This window comes from Theobroma umbraticum, unplaced genomic scaffold, assembly GCF_002168275.2.
Source record: "Theobroma umbraticum cultivar Fairchild unplaced genomic scaffold, ASM216827v3 scaffold_147.0, whole genome shotgun sequence".
Classification (NCBI taxonomy): Eukaryota; Viridiplantae; Streptophyta; class Magnoliopsida; order Malvales; family Malvaceae; genus Theobroma; species Theobroma umbraticum.
In genome coordinates, this window is record NW_018397259.1 from 3,991,692 (window position 1) to 4,011,485 (window position 19,794).

At 37.5% G+C, this 19,794-nt stretch overlaps 3 protein-coding genes and 2 pseudogenes across 4 annotated transcripts; 3 read left to right on the plus strand and 2 right to left on the minus strand.

Moving 5' to 3' along the window:
• The first annotated feature begins 532 nt into the window (after positions 1-532).
• LOC110415348 (UDP-glycosyltransferase 92A1 pseudogene) lies at positions 533-2,493 on the plus strand (annotated as a pseudogene).
• Positions 2,494-2,820: 327 nt separating this feature from the next.
• Positions 2,821-4,693, minus strand: LOC110415346 (UDP-glycosyltransferase 92A1 pseudogene; annotated as a pseudogene).
• Positions 4,694-7,057: 2,364 nt separating this feature from the next.
• LOC110415581 (protein SIEVE ELEMENT OCCLUSION B-like) lies at positions 7,058-10,264 on the plus strand. Of its 2 annotated transcripts, XM_021427280.1 has the most exons (7): positions 7,058-7,264; positions 7,388-7,501; positions 7,799-8,226; positions 8,335-8,450; positions 8,677-8,789; positions 8,905-9,360; positions 9,485-10,264. In XM_021427280.1, the coding sequence occupies exons 1-7, from the start codon at positions 7,106-7,108 to the stop codon at positions 10,079-10,081; spliced, it is 1,983 nt and encodes a 660-aa protein (XP_021282955.1). In that variant the 5' UTR covers positions 7,058-7,105; the 3' UTR covers positions 10,082-10,264. The 2 variants fall into 2 exon arrangements, with proteins under 2 accessions (XP_021282955.1, XP_021282956.1); XM_021427281.2 differs by lacking the exon at positions 7,058-7,264 and having other exon boundaries at positions 7,469-7,577.
• A 551-nt stretch (positions 10,265-10,815) lies between these two features.
• On the plus strand, positions 10,816-12,266 carry LOC149527257 (adenine phosphoribosyltransferase-like protein, putative (DUF2358)). The gene is made up of 4 exons (XM_089783307.1): positions 10,816-11,024; positions 11,142-11,224; positions 11,473-11,541; positions 12,157-12,266. The coding sequence occupies exons 1-4, from the start codon at positions 10,816-10,818 to the stop codon at positions 12,264-12,266; spliced, it is 471 nt and encodes a 156-aa protein (XP_089639433.1).
• Positions 12,267-19,118: 6,852 nt separating this feature from the next.
• On the minus strand, positions 19,119-19,767 carry LOC110415217 (large ribosomal subunit protein uL24z). The gene has a single exon (XM_021426794.2). It carries the CDS (start codon positions 19,689-19,691, stop codon positions 19,251-19,253), a length of 441 nt encoding a protein of 146 aa, XP_021282469.1. The 5' UTR covers positions 19,692-19,767; the 3' UTR covers positions 19,119-19,250.
• Between the last annotated feature and the right edge of the window lie 27 nt (positions 19,768-19,794).

Sequence of the window (19,794 nt, forward strand, 5' to 3'; positions counted from 1 at the left end):
GCTTACATCAATGCATGTCTCACACAGAAAATGAGCTGAAAGGGAAAGGAATTAATTAAATATACTTGGCAAGACAAACTTTACCGTCATTGCCAAGACAAAGAATAACTGCAAGCTTAGTTCCTTTAGTTGGATTTAATCTTGACTTCAAAGGCTATCCATACGCTTCTCATTCGAGACAACAACTCATGATCATCATGAGCAATTGAGCATCATTGCACTACACAGAAAGAGCTATAAGCTTAATCTATATGTGATAGAAGGAGAAGAGAGTAATAATTTGAAAGAGAAGAAGATGTCAAGTTTAAATCAACTGTTATGTTGAGAGACGTGATTCCATATCTAGCCTGCCATCGTTGATTCCCTTTGTTTACCTTGCCATTGTCAATCTTGATTCACAAATGTCAAGTCGAAGCCGAACATTGACCTGTTGGATTTAGTGGACCTTGAGATTCCACGTTAGCCAAGTTCCAAGTGTACAAGGATTAACCTGGACAATAGCGACGGTGCAAAATACCTAGCTAGGATTAAACTCAGGTTTCAATTCCCCACAATACTACCAATAAATAGATCAAAGAGACACCGATTCTTGCCCTGTGAAAATTTCTAGAAACAAATATGTCAGATAGATCGCTGGGTAGCTCAAGCGAGCACATCGTAATGCTTCCTATGATGGCTCAGGGTCATCTTATACCATTTCTAGCGTTGGCAAGAATAATTCACCAGCGAACCGGCTTCAACATCACCATTGCTAGTACCCCTCTCAATATCCAATATCTTCGATCCACCATTTACAAAGATTCAACCCCGCAACCGAGTGCTCTGGGATCCATCTTGCCTAGCTCATCCCGTTTGGTAGCGTTGTCGACCAAAGCAAGCCGCCGATCCCTGATCAGAACGCTGAGAATTTGCCATTGGATCGAATGGAAGAGCTTTTCAGCTTAACGATGAGCCTTCAAGCCCCATTTCACCGCTTGTTATCGGATATCAAAGAGAAAGAAGGCAGGCCTCCTCTTTGTACAATATCGGATATTTTCATGGGATGGGCTGTAGAGGCTGCCAAGAGTGTAGGCACTATAAACGTTACATTTACTACTACCGGAGCGTATGGCGGTTTGGCTTATTTCTCTTTGTGGTTGAATCTTCCACACCTGAAAGCAGATTCCGAAGAATTTACCATTCCGGGGTTACCTGATAGGTGCCGTTTTCATATCTCACAATTCCATAAATTTGTTAGAATGGCTGACGGTTCTGATCCATGGTCCAGGTTTTTACAGCCACAGATTTCACAAACTTTTCAGTCTTTTGGGTACTTGTGTCACACTACTGAAGAAGTTGAGCCTCTCGCACTAGAATGGCTCAGAAATTACATAAAACTTCCTATTTGGGCAATTGGTCCTCTGTTGCCTCCAGTGATGCTGAAGAAGTCACCCTATTCAGGTTCTAGCATGTCCAAACATCGTGCTGGAAAGCAACCTGGAATATCCCCTGAAAGATGTATCGAGTGGCTTGATTTGCATTGTCCTGATTCGGTTCTGTATGTATCTTTTGGTTCACAAAACACTATTAGTCCTTCACAAATGATGGAATTAGCCAAGGGTTTGGAAGAGAGCAGGAATCCATTCATTTGGGTCATAAGACCTCCATTCGGTTTTGACATGAAAGGTGAATTTAAAGCAGAATGGTTGCCAGAGGGATTTGAAGAGCGTATAAGCGAGAGCAAACAAGGGTTGCTGGTGAAAAAATGGGCTCCTCAAGTGGAGATTTTGTTACATAAATCTACTGGAGCATTTCTCAGCCATTGTGGGTGAAACTCAGTGCTTGAGAGCTTGAGCCAAGGATTGCCAATTATAGGATGGCCATTGGCAGGAGAGCAAGCTTTCAATTCGAAGATGTTGGTTGAAGAAATGGGTGTCTCCGTGGAGTTGACAAGAGGGCCTGATAGCACGATTGAAGCGAAGGAGGCGAAAAAAGTGATAGAAACGATAATGAACAAGAAAGGAAAAGGTGGGGAGATGAAAAAGAAGGCTGCAGAGATTGCTGAGAAAATAAGAGCAGCGGTTACAGAGGAAGGAGAACGAAAGGGATCTTCCATTACAGCATTGGATGATTTCATTTCCGCCGTTCTCACAAAGAGATTCAGTGAGTAATGAAAGTTAAAGAGTATTTTTTTAATTATAGGGTCAACATTGAACATGGTTGTCGTATTTGTGCAGCTATTAGTTTAGCAGCAAATCATTCGCAAGGAACTTCACTGATTCTCTGACACTAGGTTTATTTTCTATACTTTTTGATCAAAAACATAAACTGCTTTGGGCAGCTTAATTGTTGGTTAAACCCATAATAGTTTATCATTGTCGAATTGTATGGTTGTGGTAAATACTAATGAATTTACTATTTATTGCTTCTATGCTATTTGTGAGTAATCAGATTGTTCCTCTGCTATATAAGATAATATCACCCCTTTTAGGTATAGTTATGACAAGGAATATACAGAAGCAAATTTAGAGATGAAAAGAGATTGGTTGACTTGGTCCAAGCTGCTGGATGAGACCCATTAAAACCCAGGATGTGTCCAAGGGCAGTTGGCCTACTTGGCTTCACCCTCTCCTGGGCAAAACCCATTAATTCAAGACATACACCAAGGAAAGATTAAGGGAGGAAGAGGAACCCTTAATCGATCTTATATGTGAGCACCCTAACTAAATTATTAACTATATCACAGAAATATATTATTTAGTTAATAACCAAAGAATCCTTGTCTCTAATCTTTAATCTTCAAGGTTAAACCCAAACGAACAGATATGTATTTCACAGTGCAGTTACGTAAGTGAGAGGCTTTCTATTTATACTAATTAAACAAGATCAACCATGAGAGGGATTTGGAATTTTATACTTTGATCTAGAAATTAACAATCATTAGTAGGTGAAGTACCGGAAAAGTGTTGGTTCTCTAAATTATAGATTTATAATACTTATGATCACTATTATTGGGCATATGATCGAGAAGCAATAGTTGAATTCTTTTGATTATCTCGACGACAAATACAATAACTTTATTCATTGCTCATGGAACCAACACATGGCCGCTGTCTCATTGCAATAATAGCAGCAACAAAATCATCCAAAGCTTTAATGGAAGATCCCTTCTCCTCCCCTTCCTGTCTCTTTGCTGCCCTTATTTTCTTCCCTGTCTCCACAGCCTTCCTTTTCATCTCCCCTCCTTTTCCTTCCTTGTCCATTACCATTTGTGTAACTTTTTCCACCTTTCCCCCTTCAATAGTACTTTGAGCTCCTCTTGTCAACTCTACACAAACACCCATTTCCTCCACCAGCATCTTGCAATTGAATATTTGCTCTGCTTCCAAAGGCCATCCTATGATTGGAACACCTAAACTCAGGCTCTCCAGCACCGAGTTCCATCCACAATGGCTCAGGAATGCTCCAGTAGACTTATGCATCAAAATCTCTAATTGGGGAGCCCAGTTCTTCACCAGCAACCCTTGCTTACTCTCTCTCATCCGGTCTTCAAAATTTTCCGGTAACCACTCTGTTTTAAATTCACCTCTCAAGTCAAAACCTCGTGGAGGCCTTATTACCCAAATGAAAGGGGTTTTGCTGTTCTCCAAACCGGTGGCTAAGTTCATCATTTGAGACTGACTGATAGCGTTTTGTGAGCCAAATGATATGTAAAGAACTGAAGCAGGACGATGCGAATCAAGCCACTCGAGACATCTCTCGAGAGATATTCCAGACTCTTTTCCCGTGCGTTGTTTGGAAATGAAAGAACCTGAAGGAGATGAATTATTCAGCACGGTTTGGGGTAGAAGGGGACCAACTGGCCAAACAGGAAGATTTGTGTATTTTCTCAGCCATGCTAACGCAAGAGGCTCAAGTTCTTCAACTGTGTGACACAAGTACCCCAAAGACTGGAAAGTACTCAAAATCTGCGGTTGAATAATCCTTGACCATGAATCATTGCCATCAGCCATCCGTAGATTTGGAGTCAGGATTGATACAGGAAAACGAAATGTATCAGGAAAGCCAGGCAAATGGAATTCTTCCGAATCTATGATGCCATGTGGGACATTTAACCATGAAGACGAATAAGCCAGGGTGCCATAAGCACCAAGAGGTGTAAATGTAACATTAGAAGTGCCTACAGCCTTTGCAACATCCACCGCCCACCCCATGAAAAAGTCTGATATTACACACATAGGAGGCTTCCCATCTCTCTCAATGATATCCAATAATAAGCGGTGGAATGGGGTTTCAAGGCTAATCGTCGAGCGGAGGAGTGTACCGATTTGATCCACATGCAAGTTCTCGGTGTTATCAGAGTTGGGGGGTAAGCCAGAGCAGCAGAAAGGAAGCTCAGCTAGATGGATGGCTGATTGAAGATCAGTTGTTGAGCTAGAGTCTTTGCAAATAGTTGAGCGAAGATATTTGATATTGAGAGGAGTGCTGACGATGGTGATGGTGAAGCCTTTTCGCTGGTGAATTTCTCTTGCTAACGCAAGAAAAGGAATAAGATGGCCATGAGCCATTAAAGGAAGCATTACTATATGCTCGGTAGAACCGCCCATGTTTACTTGTGGGAATTTCAATGTCCGGAACCGTAGAAATGAAGGTTTGGTTTCTAATTAGTTCCATATGGTGATGAAATTATATAGTGAATTGTTTTAGCTAACTCCATGGCCCTTTTTGATAACTTTCTGTTTCAGTTTATTCTCTAATTAATTAAATCAAAAGTAATTCCTTAAGTATTAAAATTATGCCTATTAATTAGATCATTTTTAAGCTGCTTTCTCCTCACAATTATTAATCCAATAACTCATTTTATGGGTTAAACCTCTAATTTTAGTTTTTAATCAAACATATATTAAATTGGTAATAAAAGACAAAGAAGGCTTCAAAGATAAATAATAATTTAATCAAATTTGGAAAGCTCAAAATATAAAATTTCGGGTACTAGTTAGAATGTAAATATTCTTGTATAGGTATTTGTCAATTTTAATTTTCGCTATTCTTTTATCAAATTTTATATTTAAAAATTACTGAAATAATACATAATATCAATGTAAGATATTCATCAAATTACTGATATTACTAATCTTATTCTACGAAATTATTTTATATGAAACTCAAAACATTTCAAATTTCTCCGAATTCAAAATAATTTGAATATGAAGAATTTGAACACATCCAAACACTTTACACAATCTGTTTTTGAAAAAAAAAAAATATAGAATTCTATTGAATTACTTTTTGGCACGATTACAGCTAATAATTCTGACTTAATTAATCTTCTAGGGTTGATCCAACCCACCTTCACCATTAATACATTTAGGTGGCTATAGCCCATGGCATGTATTCTACGTGTCTCATTTATGCTTTTTGTCTTTTTTATATAAAAGCCAAGCGACCCAACGCACTATAAAAAGTGGGTAGGAGTATTATCACTTGTAAAAAGCACGTGCTTTTCATTTCTTTCTACTTTGGGAGGAATCTATATTTATTTCCCGCTAAAGACAAAAAGCACTAAAGGCTGTAATCATTAAGGCTTCAAAAACCGGACTGGAAATTATTTATGTGAAGGCGTCAGCTCTTACGTGCGTGATCAGCACTCTTCCAAATTATACCCATCTCATGGGACCTGATAAAATATTTTTGGGTTGTCGGCAATGGGGGAGAAAGGTAATGCCCCACTCCAGTTCTACTTGTAGGAATCTATTATCTGCCTATGTCCTGTAAGCTCGTAGATTAATATATGTGTTTTGTAAGTTATTATGGCGAAAGAGGTATGAACTGCACAGAGCTGTCAAGTGTGGTTGTGTTGAATATGCCCTCAAGTTCCTTTCGAGGAGGGACATGGTCTGTTTAAGCGGATGAGTTGTTGTTCCTGCTGACTTTGGAATTTTGAAGGCTCGAGAGTTGAGATCTTCTCTGTTCTAAAGTTCTTGGAATTTTGAGGGGCTAGGCTTCAAACGAGCCCATCAAAACTACAATTTTTAAAGCCTAGTCCAAGGCCACTCTCACCCATTTACATAATATTTAATTATAAAAATATTTTAAGTTATTATTATTATATTAATATTTTAAAATATACTTCAACATTAAAATTAAATGATAATGCATTATTCATTAAAAAAATAGCATTCAATCCTTCGATATCTCTAATTCTTCATAATCTTTCTTTAGCGGTTTGCTTTATGATATTCTCTCCTCTCATGAGATTTGTCTTGTTTCTCAGACTTGTCCTGGAACTTTGAAGCCTTGGTGCACTTGTCTTGGAATTTTGGAAAACTTGATTTTTCCATAGTGTTTCTTTCTATTGGATAATGTCTTGGATTTTCGGAAGCCTTTTTAATTCTTTGTAGTTGATTCTTTTAGAGTCTTCTTCATTGGACTTGTCGTGGAACTAAATTCAAACCTTGATCCTGCAGAGTCCTCTCTATTGGATCACCTGTCATGGAATTTTGAAGCCTTGCTTCTTCAGGGTCCTCTCTGTTGGCCTTCTCTTGGAACTTTAAAGCCTTGTCTTCGGGAACTTTGGAGGCTTATCCTTCAAAGACTTCTCTCTTAAGACTTGTGTGCGTAAACCGACTTTACAAACCCTTATTTATGCTATTAGGTGTGGAAAGTTTCATAAAAATTTATTCTCCTCAATCTTATCTCGAATTTGATGACTCATACTTGAAAATTTTAATTGGATAAACCCTAAGTCTTCAATGCATATGCTTCAATTGTCAAATGACATCTTTTGAATCCATGAAAACTTGAGTCCTGGGCAACCCATTCAATGACACTTTTAGTATCATATGACTTCATCATAATGGTGTCATTATGCCTTACGTAATGTATGATTTGTCCTTCAAAATGGTTAGCAAATTTATTTTAATTAAAATAAATTCATGTGGGAGATTTGGCAAAAGTAATTGGATAAGATATGCCTGTTCTAAAGATGCCTGCCTGTTTCTTATAGTTTTGTAAACTTTTAGTGGTGTATATAAGTGGCACCGCAGCGCCAGACAAAAGCAAGCAAATTTAAGTGCCATTTGCATTATACACTAAATTGCTCCTTGATTACCACATTATTCCAAGTATGGAAACACTGTCTGCACTCCTGTCCTCAAAGACATCGGACCAACTGTTGGATAAAATTCGTGCAACTGATGCCAATGACGACCAGCAGGCCGTTGACGTCCAGCCCATTCTCCTCTCTATGACGAAAATTTTGGATGACGTTGAAGGAGATATCAAAGTACGTTTTAGTTGCTATTCTTACTTTGGATTTAATGTTAGGTATACTTTAGTTGATCAAACAAATGTTTAAAATGGTTGTTGGCACTTAGAATTCTTGATAACCTTTTTCGAATTGCTGTAGGGTACTGCACGTGGACGCAGGGTTACCTCCAAGAGCAGAACCAGCCTGCCGCCTGCATTTGATCATAGCATGCTCGAATCAATGTTGGCTGATATTCGTAATGTCTCTGGCGAGGTTTGTGTTTGTTGCCTGCCCGCTGTTAACGTTTTAACTCTTTTGATTGTTGATTGCTCTTGCAGTCATGATAGAGGTAATTGGGACTACATTGCCTCACTCATGTTAGAATATATATCAGCAAAATACAAAGAGAACCGAACACATGACATTTAGTCAAATTTTCGTACAAATGATAAATTTTATCCAATATTTCGATGAAAACTTTAAAAATTTTATATAACAAGTAAATTAATTAGAGTGCAATTCACCATGGTGATCTGTGATGATATAACTTTGTGTTGGTCTATTTTGTAGTTGTCTTGCAATTGCTCAGAAGGAGAAAATACAGATGCAACGACAATGAAACTGCTGGAAATGCTTAAAACCTATTCATGGAACACGAAAGTGGTGCTAGCCTTGGCTGCTTTTACTATGAATCTTGGGGAGTCCTGGCTGCTTCTTCAGCGTGGCAATACAAATTCTCTAGCGACTTCTGTGGCTTTCCTCAGGCAAGTTCCGGAAATCGACCGTTTTGACCTACTGGGATCTGAGGTTGGTAAACTCATCCAGGCCATTAGGAACTTAGCAAGCTGCAATGCTAAGTTCATGATGAAGGTACACCCTTGGTATTTTTCAAAAGACACGTCGCCAATCTCAGAAGCCAAGTTGGAAATCATTCGGGCTGCATATTGGACAATTCACAGTGTTGTACAAATTGCAAGCCTTATAGGCCGAAGAAATAAGTAAGCTATATATCAACAGCTACATTTCTTAATGCATGCAATAATAAGATTTTACAAATCAATGGCCGTTGGCTAGTTAGCCAATCTTTTAATTACTTTTGATTTCAGGAGCACTTCATTAAGCATGGAGACAGGGAAAACATTGGCAATTCGCTTGGAAACTGAAGTCAGCCAGATACATGATCTCCTTATGTATCATTTCAAGCGTTGCAAAGAGTATATTGGTGAGTCCTCGTCTTTTATATATATTTAGATATATTTACTGCTCCTTCCGTCTTATACACTATTTTTAATTTTAATTATAGCACAATTTAAGAAATTTTAAATCGAATTTTGACTTTTCAAAATAATTCTAGGTACGCAAATAAGATCATTTTTATGGGAAATACAACAAGTATTAATTACAAAAAAACTCTTTTTACTACAAAAAAATATCACAACGTGATGCAGGTAAGGAGATGGAAGATGCTTATCAGAGCCTGGTGAAACTTATGCAAAGACCTGAAGGAGCAGACATCGTGGAAATTCTCAACAGATTCCTTTCCCACGGCAACATGGAGAAGGTTGGCTTTTGTCCTCCATTAACACCGGGATCTCTTTCCGAGTGCATTGCAATTTTTCTAGTCTTGTTTCAAATTGGATGTATAACAGTAGTAAATTTCTGCTGGATACAAACAGGTTGATATTGAAAAACTGAGAAGCAAGCATGTGCTATTCCTCATATCAGACCTTGACATCTCCCTCCAAGAGATTACAGTTCTTAATGAGTTGTACCTGAAGGGAGAGGGCTATGAGGTGGTCTGGCTCCCAGTTGTGTACGGGCTGTACGATAAGAAGAAGTTTGTGGAGTTGAAATCATCCATGAAATGGTATACTGATATGCCCGCCATTCTTGACCCAGCGGTCATTAAATACATCAAGGAGGTTTGGCATTTTATTAAGAATCCATTCGCGGTGTTCTTGACTCCAGAAGGTAAGGTGGCATGCCAAAGTGCACTCCCTATGTTGTGGACGTGGGGGAATGAGGCTGTTCCTTTCACTGCTGAGAAAGTGAAAGATCTCTGGCGTAAAAGATACGATTGGAGACTTGACTTCCTTGTTGATGATCTGATTGATCCAGAGTTACGACAATGGGTAAATGATCCACCCTCAGTTCCTTGCATATATAACATAGTCCTATAAGCTTTTTCTGCTTCGATATGTCCTATTAGTTCTAATTGTGTTTGATTCTTGATCGCAACTCCATGCACTGTATCAGATTGTTGAAGGGAAACTCATATGCTTGTATGGTGGCGGAAGTATTGACTGGATCCGGGAGTTCACTACCGGATTGAAATTTGTTCTTGCAAGGATTGGAGAGTCCGTAGAAATGGTTTACGTGGGCAAGAACAACGACAAGGATTGGACAGAAAAGGTGATTCACAACTTGCGCGTTATCAAATCGGAGAGGCACTTTTGGGCTCGACTGCAGAGCATGTTGTACCTCTACACAAAAATGAGACAGGGCAAGACCTTGACTAAAGATGATCCCTTCATGCAGGAGGTGATGAAAATTCTTGCCTACGATGGCGGTGATGGGGGATGGGCTTTATTCTGTAAGGGACCCAATGTGATAGTCAGAATGGACGGAGAAACAGCTCGAGCTATCATATCGAAACACGGTGATTTGGAAACCTATGCTAGAAGGCATGGTTTCCTTGAAGGACTCGCATATTACATGGAAGAACAAGACATCCCACATAGCTGCGTCCTTAAACTGCCTTTCATCAGCTCGGAAGTCCCAGGGAAGATGTGCTGTGATCAGTGTGGCCGTGAAATGGAGATGCATTACACGTATCGCTGCCGCGCCATGTAAGCAAGCATATTACAAGTTTGGGAAGGACCTAGTACTGATAAAGATGATGAAGAAATAAGGATTACCCTTGGTGTTTGTTTCTAATAACTGTATTTGCTAGCTTCTGTAATAATTATAATTATAATAAAATCCTCACCACTTATCAGCACATCTGGCTGGTAAAGAGTGGGGACTGCTTGAAGTGTGCCCTAAGATTGATCAAATAATAAGTATGTTTGTCCAATTCTTCACAACCTTCCACTTCATCCTAATTAATTAATTCATATTGATATAATTGATCATATTAAAAAATATCTAGAATCTAGTACTCTACTTGTTCTTTTTTTTTCGTGATTTGCTTTAATTTGACACAACACCTATAATTGTCCAACTTATATAAAGTAGTATAGTAAAATGATACTTCAGACAACAAAAATAAGAGAAAAAGTTAGTTCCCAAGATCATGGAAATTAATAATAATTATTCCACTATTAATTATAATAATTTATTTTATTTAAGATAAAAATATAAAAATTTAATTTAATATAATAAAAAAATAAAAATTTATTTAAAAATTTTTTTTTTTTTCCACAATCACTTTTTAAATAAGACATCAAACTTCCATATATTGAAAGATAATTCAATTCCGTAAGGTAAGGTCCTCTCCAAGTTAAGGTTATTATTGTCATTTCACATTCCTGACATGGGTTTAAAAAAAAACAGATAAAGAGAGCGAGGGGAAGGTTCAGTTAGAAATGGCGGGAATTTATTATCCAAATCTGATTCCACACATCAACCGGACGACCACTCAATCACCGTTAAATTTACAAAGAGCCCACAGTGCACGGTGTTGCTCAGTTGCTCCGAAAAATGAAAATAAAACCAAAACTCCTCTGATTTTAAGATTGGCAGTGAGCGGTGTTATAGAGTTGCTAAGACTCTTTTCTTCTTCCACCAAAGACAGGTAACGGACTTTAGTTTCTTTTTCCGTTTGGTTCCCGAGAAAATGCTGGAAAAGAAAAGGAAAAGCAAAAATTAGAATGATCTGCTAATTTTGTTTGTTTATCTTAACATCTTGAAGAGTTGATGATGGACCATACACTAGGGAGAGAGATGGAATTTCAGTTTCTGATGTTGATGAAGTTCAATTTGCTTATTTTAATTGTAATTCTATGTTAATTGCAATTAGAAATGGTTTAATTAACGACCAATGAGAGCTTGAGTCAACCCAATTCATGTATGTTAATCGTTTATTAGAGATGGTCTGTTACTTAACTCAAACTAATAAGATTGCAGTCTTTGTTAAGTTTCCTGGAGTAGCTGCTTAAATTAATATGCTAAACTTATACTATCTGCTTCAACATGTATGTTTTTTATACTTGCTGATTTTTCCCGTTTCTCCCCTCTAGAAGTAGGGAATTTTACTTCTGCAGTTTATGCTGAAGATTGTATCCTTGAGGATCCAACTATTAGATTTCGAGGTTAGACTAATCAGACTGATTACAATTAGCATTTTCACCACTGTTTCTACTCCTTTATATGTTGCGCATCTATATGGTGTACTTACATTGTCTTTGTGGTATTCAACTCCTTTTCATTATGACCTTACTTTTTACTTACATTGTCTTTGTGGTACTCAACTCCTTTTCATTTTTCTCCCTCATTTTTTTTTTGTTTGGTTTGTCATTACTAATCTCAATCATACCATATTCAACCACTTCTAACTACCATCTCATCATGGTGGATGTTATTACCTTCCCTTTTGGTCTTTAGAGAGGATTTCATTCCTGTAGTCTCACTGGATTTAATCTACTTTTTCTGTTTCTATTTTCTTTATGCTTTATTAACGTCTTTTAGTTTTTTTGTATGAAGTGTAAGAAAACCAGTCAAAAAATAAAATTAACCTCTCTTGAGGTTAAATTTTCAGGCCGTAGGTTAAGTAATAAACTTAGATAATGCTACCTGGCATCTCACTCTCATATGCATGCATGATGCTTACATGCTGATATTTCATGCTTCAATTGCCATGACAAATAGGTTTCACTATCTTTTAAAGGAGGGAGATCAACTAACATTTATGGTCTTTGGTAATCCAGGCAAGGAGTTGTATTCTCGCAACTTGAAAATGCTTGTTCCTTTCTTTGACAAGCCTTCAATTGGATTACGAAAGATTGAGAAGGTAGTCATTCTCTATGATTCAAATTGACCAGACTGAATGCAGATTAGCTAAATGTGGCCGTAAACTTCTATAAGTGAATATATATAATTCTTTTCATAAAAGATTATTTATATTCAGTTCGTGTTAAAGCAAGTTGCTTCATTTGAGATAGTGTTCCAAAATTTTGTGGTTAACATATATGTGGTCTAGTCATAATTTCGTATTAAAAGATAGTGTGATGTGATATTTACAGGACATAAATAATTGACTGGATAAAAGAATTGTGTGATTTTATGAGTCTATATTGAATGTCTTCAATAGGTGGTTGTAGAACCCTTTTTTAGATGTAAATGCATTTTACCCCTAAAATTATATTAGTACAGCATCTCAGGAACAGAATATCTTCTGCAAATACTTACCAACTCAACCGTATTACTATTTCAACTATTTCCTAGATTTGTCTAGGTGTGTTTACCTTGGTACTTCCTCACTAATAGAGGAAGCTTCCCTGTCTTGGTACTGGGCCAACGTGGTAGGTGAACTAACATTTTAGGAGAATAATATACAGTTTTCTTTCTCCTAAAATTAAGAAGAAAGGATTTAGCATATTAGTTCTAGCTACGGAAGTGCCTATCTTAGCAATATTTATTTGGTCTATCTTAGAATAATGCCTTAGCAACCTTTTCTTCTCATAGAAGCCCAACCATCTATCATCAGGTTTTAAAAGGGAGAGAAAACGTAAAGAATTAATGATCCTCAACAATCAGTCCGCGGAAGGTTTCTTTTTACACATTTAATTTCATATTGTATTTCATTCCTCCCTGAAATCTCAACTTTGCAACTAAAAACAAAATCTCTATTCTGTGTTCTACTGCAACTGTTTGTTGATGTTATTCATTAATTTTGTTTTTCAGATCTTGCCTCAGTTGCTTTATTACTTTGGTGTAAAGGATGAAGATCATTCTCTTGACTGGGCAACTATCGTGGTGTACACATGTGAAGCCTCTTGTGAAGGTATTGGTTACAAAGAGGAATTTGCTTGGGTACAACTAGGTCCATCAACTAATTTCCCTTGATTATTTGTCTGGATCCCTATTTTCTTGTTCCTTTTCTTTTCTTTCTATTTTCTTGTTTTCCTCTTTATAAGGTTGGGGTTTGGGTTATGTTGAGGGAAGAGTTGTAACTAGTTTTCTTATCATGAGAGAAATTATGCTTTGTTGAGCTTGAATTTCTGTCTTGAGGCATTTTCGTTCTTTTAAGATGTGCAATCGGTGTTCCAGACAGTATTCTCCCTTTATTGGGAGACAAGATTTTGCATGTTTCTTTGGATAAATCACAGGGAATGTAGAGATTGAAATAGGCCAAGGGCCCTATTGGATTTTATCTTCACTCATTCACTGATATTAAGGGAGACACTATATAATTGAAGTTTAGTCCTGATTGCACCAAAATTGATGGTCAGTTGGCTAAAGCCAAATTGTATGGTATATATGATTTTTAGATTAAAGAATATAATATCTTCAAAGTTTTATGGTCTTGTATATTTACCCATGTGTAGTGTTTTAAGCACTTTGTTTATATCTTGATCGAAATAAAGCACTCTTTATTTTTTAAATGTACCAAAGAGTTTGAAAGTATATTCAGGATGCATAATAAGTTTGGTTATGATACCATCAAACCAAAGTAATTCCCCCTTGTAAATCCCTTAAGACTGGTTAAGGAAAGATGCACTTGTAATATCCTTGAAACAAATGTACCATTGGAGTTTAGTCAACAGGATAGTGTGACTGTGTTGCCTTAATTTCTGATACACATGATTTTAGATAATAAAATGAGAGAAAGTTATATCTCATTGAATAAACCTCAATCTTTCTCAGGAATTGACTACAGCTGCCTGTATGGTTTGGATTGGATTCCCAAGTGGCTTCATCTAGCAGGGAACCCATTCTGCCTCAGAGTTGAGGCAACACACCAAACTTCAAACGGTGGTCAGGCTTTATTTTCCCAACTAATACATTGCTGGTACAGACAGAATTGTAAATGCAGTTGTAATCCTCTGTTGATTAAAAGATTAATAGGTGATTTTCATGTCAGTATGAATAAAACAGAGCATTTTCATGTCAATGTAAAGTGTCGTGAATCATCCTTAACAACTGTTGAAAATAAACCTGTATGGCGGACAAAGAAATATTCATATGGAATCATGAGGCAAGAATGGTTAAAGGAGATACAGTCTCCAAATTAAAAGAGTTTTCCCCCTATTTCTTCATTCTCATTATAATGAAATTCTCAACCAATAGAAATATCCCTCAATTGCACATCAATGCTCATAGATACAAAAGTATAAATTGCAATCTCCATTTATAATTATTGTACAGGCAACTCCCACTAAGAAGTAATAAAGAACCACTCTTTCCTTTCTGTTGTGACAGTCAAATTATATATTATTACTACATGCTCCGGGAAAATTGGACCTTCATTGACGAAATCAAGCAAGCTCTTTCAAGAATTGGATTCGAAATCGAACTTTTGGTTTTGCTACTTCATCACATGCTTGAAATTAGTTAGTTGAATCAATATGATAGCAACACTACATCAAATTAATAAATCATGCTACATTGAATAAAGTTGTAATTTCGATATTCATGCAGGTAGAATCAATTTAAGAAATAAATCCAAAATAATTGATAAATTATGGTAATAACATTACTGTTTATTTCAACTCAGAGAAAAGATCTTTACAACTTAAAAGAAGAAAAGAAAAAGAATCAATTCTAAATAAAAAAACAAAAGCAAAATTATTTCGATTGAATCTAGTCGAGTAGGTCCGACAAATAATAAAAATTCATCGTGGCCAATGCCTCGTCTACGTCAGCAATCGGATCATTATCGTTCATTCTCAATAACTGCTCCATCTCCTTGAAAGGGCAATCAGCAATCTGATTATCATCATTGATCTCCAATAGCTGATCCACTTCCTTAAAAGGGTCATCATCTTTTGATATTTTCTTCTCATGTAGTTGATCAACTTCACAACTTGATAGGTTTCCGTCCTTAAAAATGGTAGATGACTGAGTTTGAATCCGATTGTCGTCGATTTCCAATAACTGATCCACCTCTGTAAAAAGATCATCATCTAGTAACTGATCAACTTCATAACTTTGTAGATTTTCATTATTGAAAACAGTAGATGGCTGAATCTGAGACTGATATTCATCTTGATGATGATGATTCTTATCTGAATGCGGCAACAATAACTTTCCGAACAACTTTTTCATCCAAATAGAATCAGAATATTTATCATGTGGAGAACGAGAGGTATCTTTGATCTTGCAGATAACCCATTCTTGGAACCTGTCTCCGGGGAGACGATACTCATGCATTAACCACCTAGTTTTGGTGGCATCCTTTCGACTTTTTTTCTCATCCTTGAACTCCAAAAAGTTAAGGGTTCTGACGAACCCTATTTCCCTTTGCTGCTCATCAAGTATAGGCTTCTCAGCGGTTGAAGACCTCCAATATCCACCACTGTCAACAACTCCTAGCGTTTCGTCGTAGTGATGACTTTCAAGAATCCTTCTTGGCCGTTTTCCATTCGCGTTCTTCTGGGAAATCCTCTGACGGTGGGTGAAGATGAATCGCTGGTTGCTTTTCAAGAAGGGGAGACCATTGCCGTTGTTATCATCAAAAAAGACACTTGGTTTGGTGGAATAGATGTCTGCAAAACCAATCACGTACTGCAAATCACCTAAACTGCTCATTGATTCACCAGAAATCAACATGGGGAGGTAGTGGGAAACGATGTCTCGATCAGAAGGATCAAAAACCACGCCTAGGGAATACATTGTGAAGGTTTGATGAAAAGAGTGATACTGTTTCTGGTTTACTTGATGCTGGAAATAAGAGTTACAGAAGAGTAGTGATTGTATTTATTTATATAGGGAACAAAAGACTGCTTAAGAACAACGCCATGTTTTTTTTTTTTTAAAAAAAAAGAAAGTAATCTGGGATTTTTTTTTTTCCTAAATTTACGCGGCAGGCATGCAGAAACTTCGGGGATTGGTCTTGGATAAAGAGAGTTTGCTATTATCTCCCCAAGTTGATTGCTGGCCACGTGGGGTTATTGGCTTCCATTCATGAAAGGCAAGCAACGCTTCTTCTTCAGCTCCCGCCAGAAGTCCAAGGGGCAACTGCAGTTCCCTGGTTCACCAAGTCAAGCTCATCCTTTGATGGAAAGTTCAGTGGGACTGAGGATGTAAATTAAGCACCGCCTAGAACCTGCCCGCATGGCAGTACTGCACTCATTACGATAGCTCCCAAGTGATTACAGGCTTAATATTTTTGGTTAAGGTGACAGGGTTCTTACAGATTTAACTTGGGCACTCTTGATATTAATTAATGCAACTTGATTAGTTGTTAATCCATAACAAATACTTTGCGTTTTTGCCATTATGAGAATAACTCTTTTCTTGAGTTTGTCTGTATTGCAGTATATATGCTACAGCTATGAGCAGATTTCATGTGCTTTTCGTTTTGTGTATATAGTTAAATGTTGGTTTAAGTTCACATTAATGTTGATTTCACTTAATTAAATGCCTTATTCATGTCTATGTGGGATAGACTTTCCTTGCTGGGTATCGCATTTTTGCGATCACTTAGTTCTCAGGGTCAATATTAGCTTCTTTTTGTTTCACTACATTTGCCAAATAAAATTGTGTTAATTTAATTATTCCATTAGCACTCATAATTTTTTTCCTGTATGCCTGTTTTAGCTCCACTGTGTAACTGGTGTTCCAAACACAAAGATTTTGCATGCTTCTTTGGATAAACCATAGGGAATGTAGAGAATATTGAAATAGTCCAAGGAGCCGCTTTGGATTTTATCTTCACTCAATCACTGATTGCACAAAAATTGATGGTAAGTTAGCTGTAGCCAAAATGTATGGTATACCTAATATCTAGATTAAAGAATATAAAGAAGTGGATTCCGGAGTTGAAACATTATGCCCCTGGTGTTCCAATAATAATTCTTGTTGGGACTAAGCTTGATCTTGGGGACGGTAAGCAGTTCTTGATTGATCATGCTGGAGCTGTGCTCATTTCTGCAGCCCAGGGAGAGGAGCTGAGAAAGCTGATTGGTTCATCTGCTTATATTGAGTGCGGTTCCAAAACGCAGCAGAATGTGAAGGCAGCCCGATCAGAGTTGCCCTTCGACCACCGAAGCAGAAGAAGAAAAAGAAGAGCAAAGCGCAGAAGGCCTGCTCCGCATTCCAAAGATGGTGGCCTTGTGCCCTATTTGCAGTGGTGTTAATCTTCTGTTCATTAAAAGATTAATAAATGATTTTCATGCCAGTATTCGTTACAAAGAGGAATTTGCTTGTGTACAACCAAGTCCATCTACTAATTTCATCCCTATTTTCTTGTTCCTTTTATTTTCTAAATGTTTGTTTGGGTACAGCTTTGTGTCTTTAAATGTTTGAAAGTATGCATTCAACCAAACCCGCTTATCCAACTGTGCAGGTATTTCTCGCACTAATGCACACAAAGCAGCAAGGAGATGCAACGTAATTTCAAGACTCAAAGCACCACATTCTGCATTTCAAATTTGATAAAGGTTCAAACCATTGCCAACAGAGCATCAAGGTTCTTTGAGTTTAGCATGCTTCAAAAATAAATCTTCACAAAGTATACATAGTTGGGCACTAGCTTTCCTTGTAGTCACATTTGTTAGAAACATCTTGCCCATAAAACTGCAACATGTTTTGAGTAAAACAGTGATCAATATATGTTTACCCAAATAAGAAAACCCAGAATGTGAAAAATCGGCACGACAGGTTGAGGTTGGCAAATAAAGAAAGCATATGAAGCTACTCATCTGAAAAGAATAAAATGTTCAAAAGGTGTCCCATCAAAACAAATGTCTCTTTAAAGACAAAACCAATGCAGTTGCTGCTTACATGTATGAACTACATAGTAGCTGTTAACAATCAAGGTATAGGAAGTTGATAATACAAAATAATTGACTAAAATGCATATACATTTATCATACAGGACATTGTTATACTAGGTTACTCATTCTGTGCCACTGCAATGTCATCAACTTAACCAAAAAGGCATCCAGATTCAGAACAATCTATGGAAAATATCCTCAAAACTTGTAGCCAACAGCACAACACAGAGCTTTTTTATTTCTTTTCAATAAAAAGAGTGTAAGCATCCAGAACTCCACCCGATCATATCCATTGCCACACGTCAAGCTTATCAACATCCTAAAAGATATACATAAGTTAATACCACATTTTCTCTAAGAATCAGATAGTGCCCTACCTCCACCTAGTCAGCAACCAATACCGCCCACCATGCTTTTCCTTCGAAAACAAAGAGAAGTGTGACTTGCAAGCATCACTCAGCCTATGTCATAATACCAACACTAAATATCTGGGCATGCAAGCAATAGCATATGCTAGAACTGCAACCTAGTTAAAACTAATTGCCCTTTCAATTGAAACTTATCCAATCTTAATCTTCACCATTGACTAACTGAACTCAATCTGTGATCCAATCAAACATTCTCATCATGGCTACCCATTTTCATATGTTTCAAAATTAAACCAACAAGACAGAGAAACAGTAGGACTTGAAAATCCATGACAAATAATGCTATTTCTAAATTGACCAACCAGTTAATTATTTCCATAGAACAAAAAACCTTAATTACAACAGGACATAACATCAAGAACCCAAAATCACACAATAAACTGGTCAATTAGCTAACTATTTGCAATTCAAGCACATAACTTCCCTTCAATCATTTCATCACCTCAATTCTAAACACAAAATTTAAAAGAAAAAACACACAACAAAATAAAATAGAAACACCCAAGAAAAAGAAGACCACCATTGTCACAGAAATTAAAACATAACATTAAGCCATCACAAAGTTGACAATAAAGTCTAAAAATCCCAAATGACATTATAAATTAAAAAAAAAACCACTTTAGAAATTCCAACAAAACCCTAAAAACCTCTCACTCAGTCAACGCTCTGCATAATATCCTCAGCTGTAAACTTAGTACCCTTATCCTTATCGGCCGCTGCCCTTCCTTTGGCCTTCCGATCCAACAAACTCTTCCGATCCTTATCCAGCCTCAGCTTCGTGATCACAACCTTCGAAGGGTTGATTCCCACATTAACGGTGGACCCATTAACTTTCTCACGAGTGATTCGCTCAATGTGGATGACCCATTTGCGACGGTAAACCTGAACCACTTTCCCTTCACGGCCTTTGTAGGTTCCGCGGACGACTTGGACCTCGTCGTCCTTGCGAACCGGCATGGAGCGGACATTGTATTTGGACCGGAGGTCGGAGGAGAGTGGCGCGCTCATTAGGATGCGGCGGACGCTTGACGGCGCCGTGAAATGGGCCTTCCGGTTCTTGCGCCGAGAGAAGGAGACGCGAGGATTGTACTTCATTTTAGGGTTTCTCGCTTCCTCTCTCCTCTGAGACGGCTCGAAGATGGAAAATGAAGATTAGGTTTTTGAGATTTTAAGGGGTGAGTGTGAGGGCGTCATTGCA

What these genes read in the sequence shown, in the direction of transcription:
- LOC110415581 (XM_021427280.1), top strand. Translation starts at nt 7,106, where the DNA reads ATGGAAACACTGTCTGCACTCCTGTCCTCAAAGACATCGGACCAACTG. An exon ending in TTCGTAATGTCTCTGGCGAG is followed by an intron (nt 7,502 to 7,798) that starts GTTTGTGTTTGT and finishes TCTATTTTGTAG; the next exon opens with TTGTCTTGCAATTGCTCAGA. An exon ending in GCGTTGCAAAGAGTATATTG is followed by an intron (nt 8,451 to 8,676) that starts GTGAGTCCTCGT and finishes AACGTGATGCAG; the next exon opens with GTAAGGAGATGGAAGATGCT.
- LOC149527257 (XM_089783307.1), top strand. Translation starts at nt 10,816, where the DNA reads ATGGCGGGAATTTATTATCCAAATCTGATTCCACACATCAACCGGACG. An exon ending in TCAATTTGCTTATTTTAATT is followed by an intron (nt 11,225 to 11,472) that starts GTAATTCTATGT and finishes CCCCTCTAGAAG; the next exon opens with TAGGGAATTTTACTTCTGCA. An exon ending in TCCAACTATTAGATTTCGAG is followed by an intron (nt 11,542 to 12,156) that starts GTTAGACTAATC and finishes TTGGTAATCCAG; the next exon opens with GCAAGGAGTTGTATTCTCGC.
- LOC110415217 (XM_021426794.2), bottom strand. Translation starts at nt 19,691, where the DNA reads ATGAAGTACAATCCTCGCGTCTCCTTCTCTCGGCGCAAGAACCGGAAG.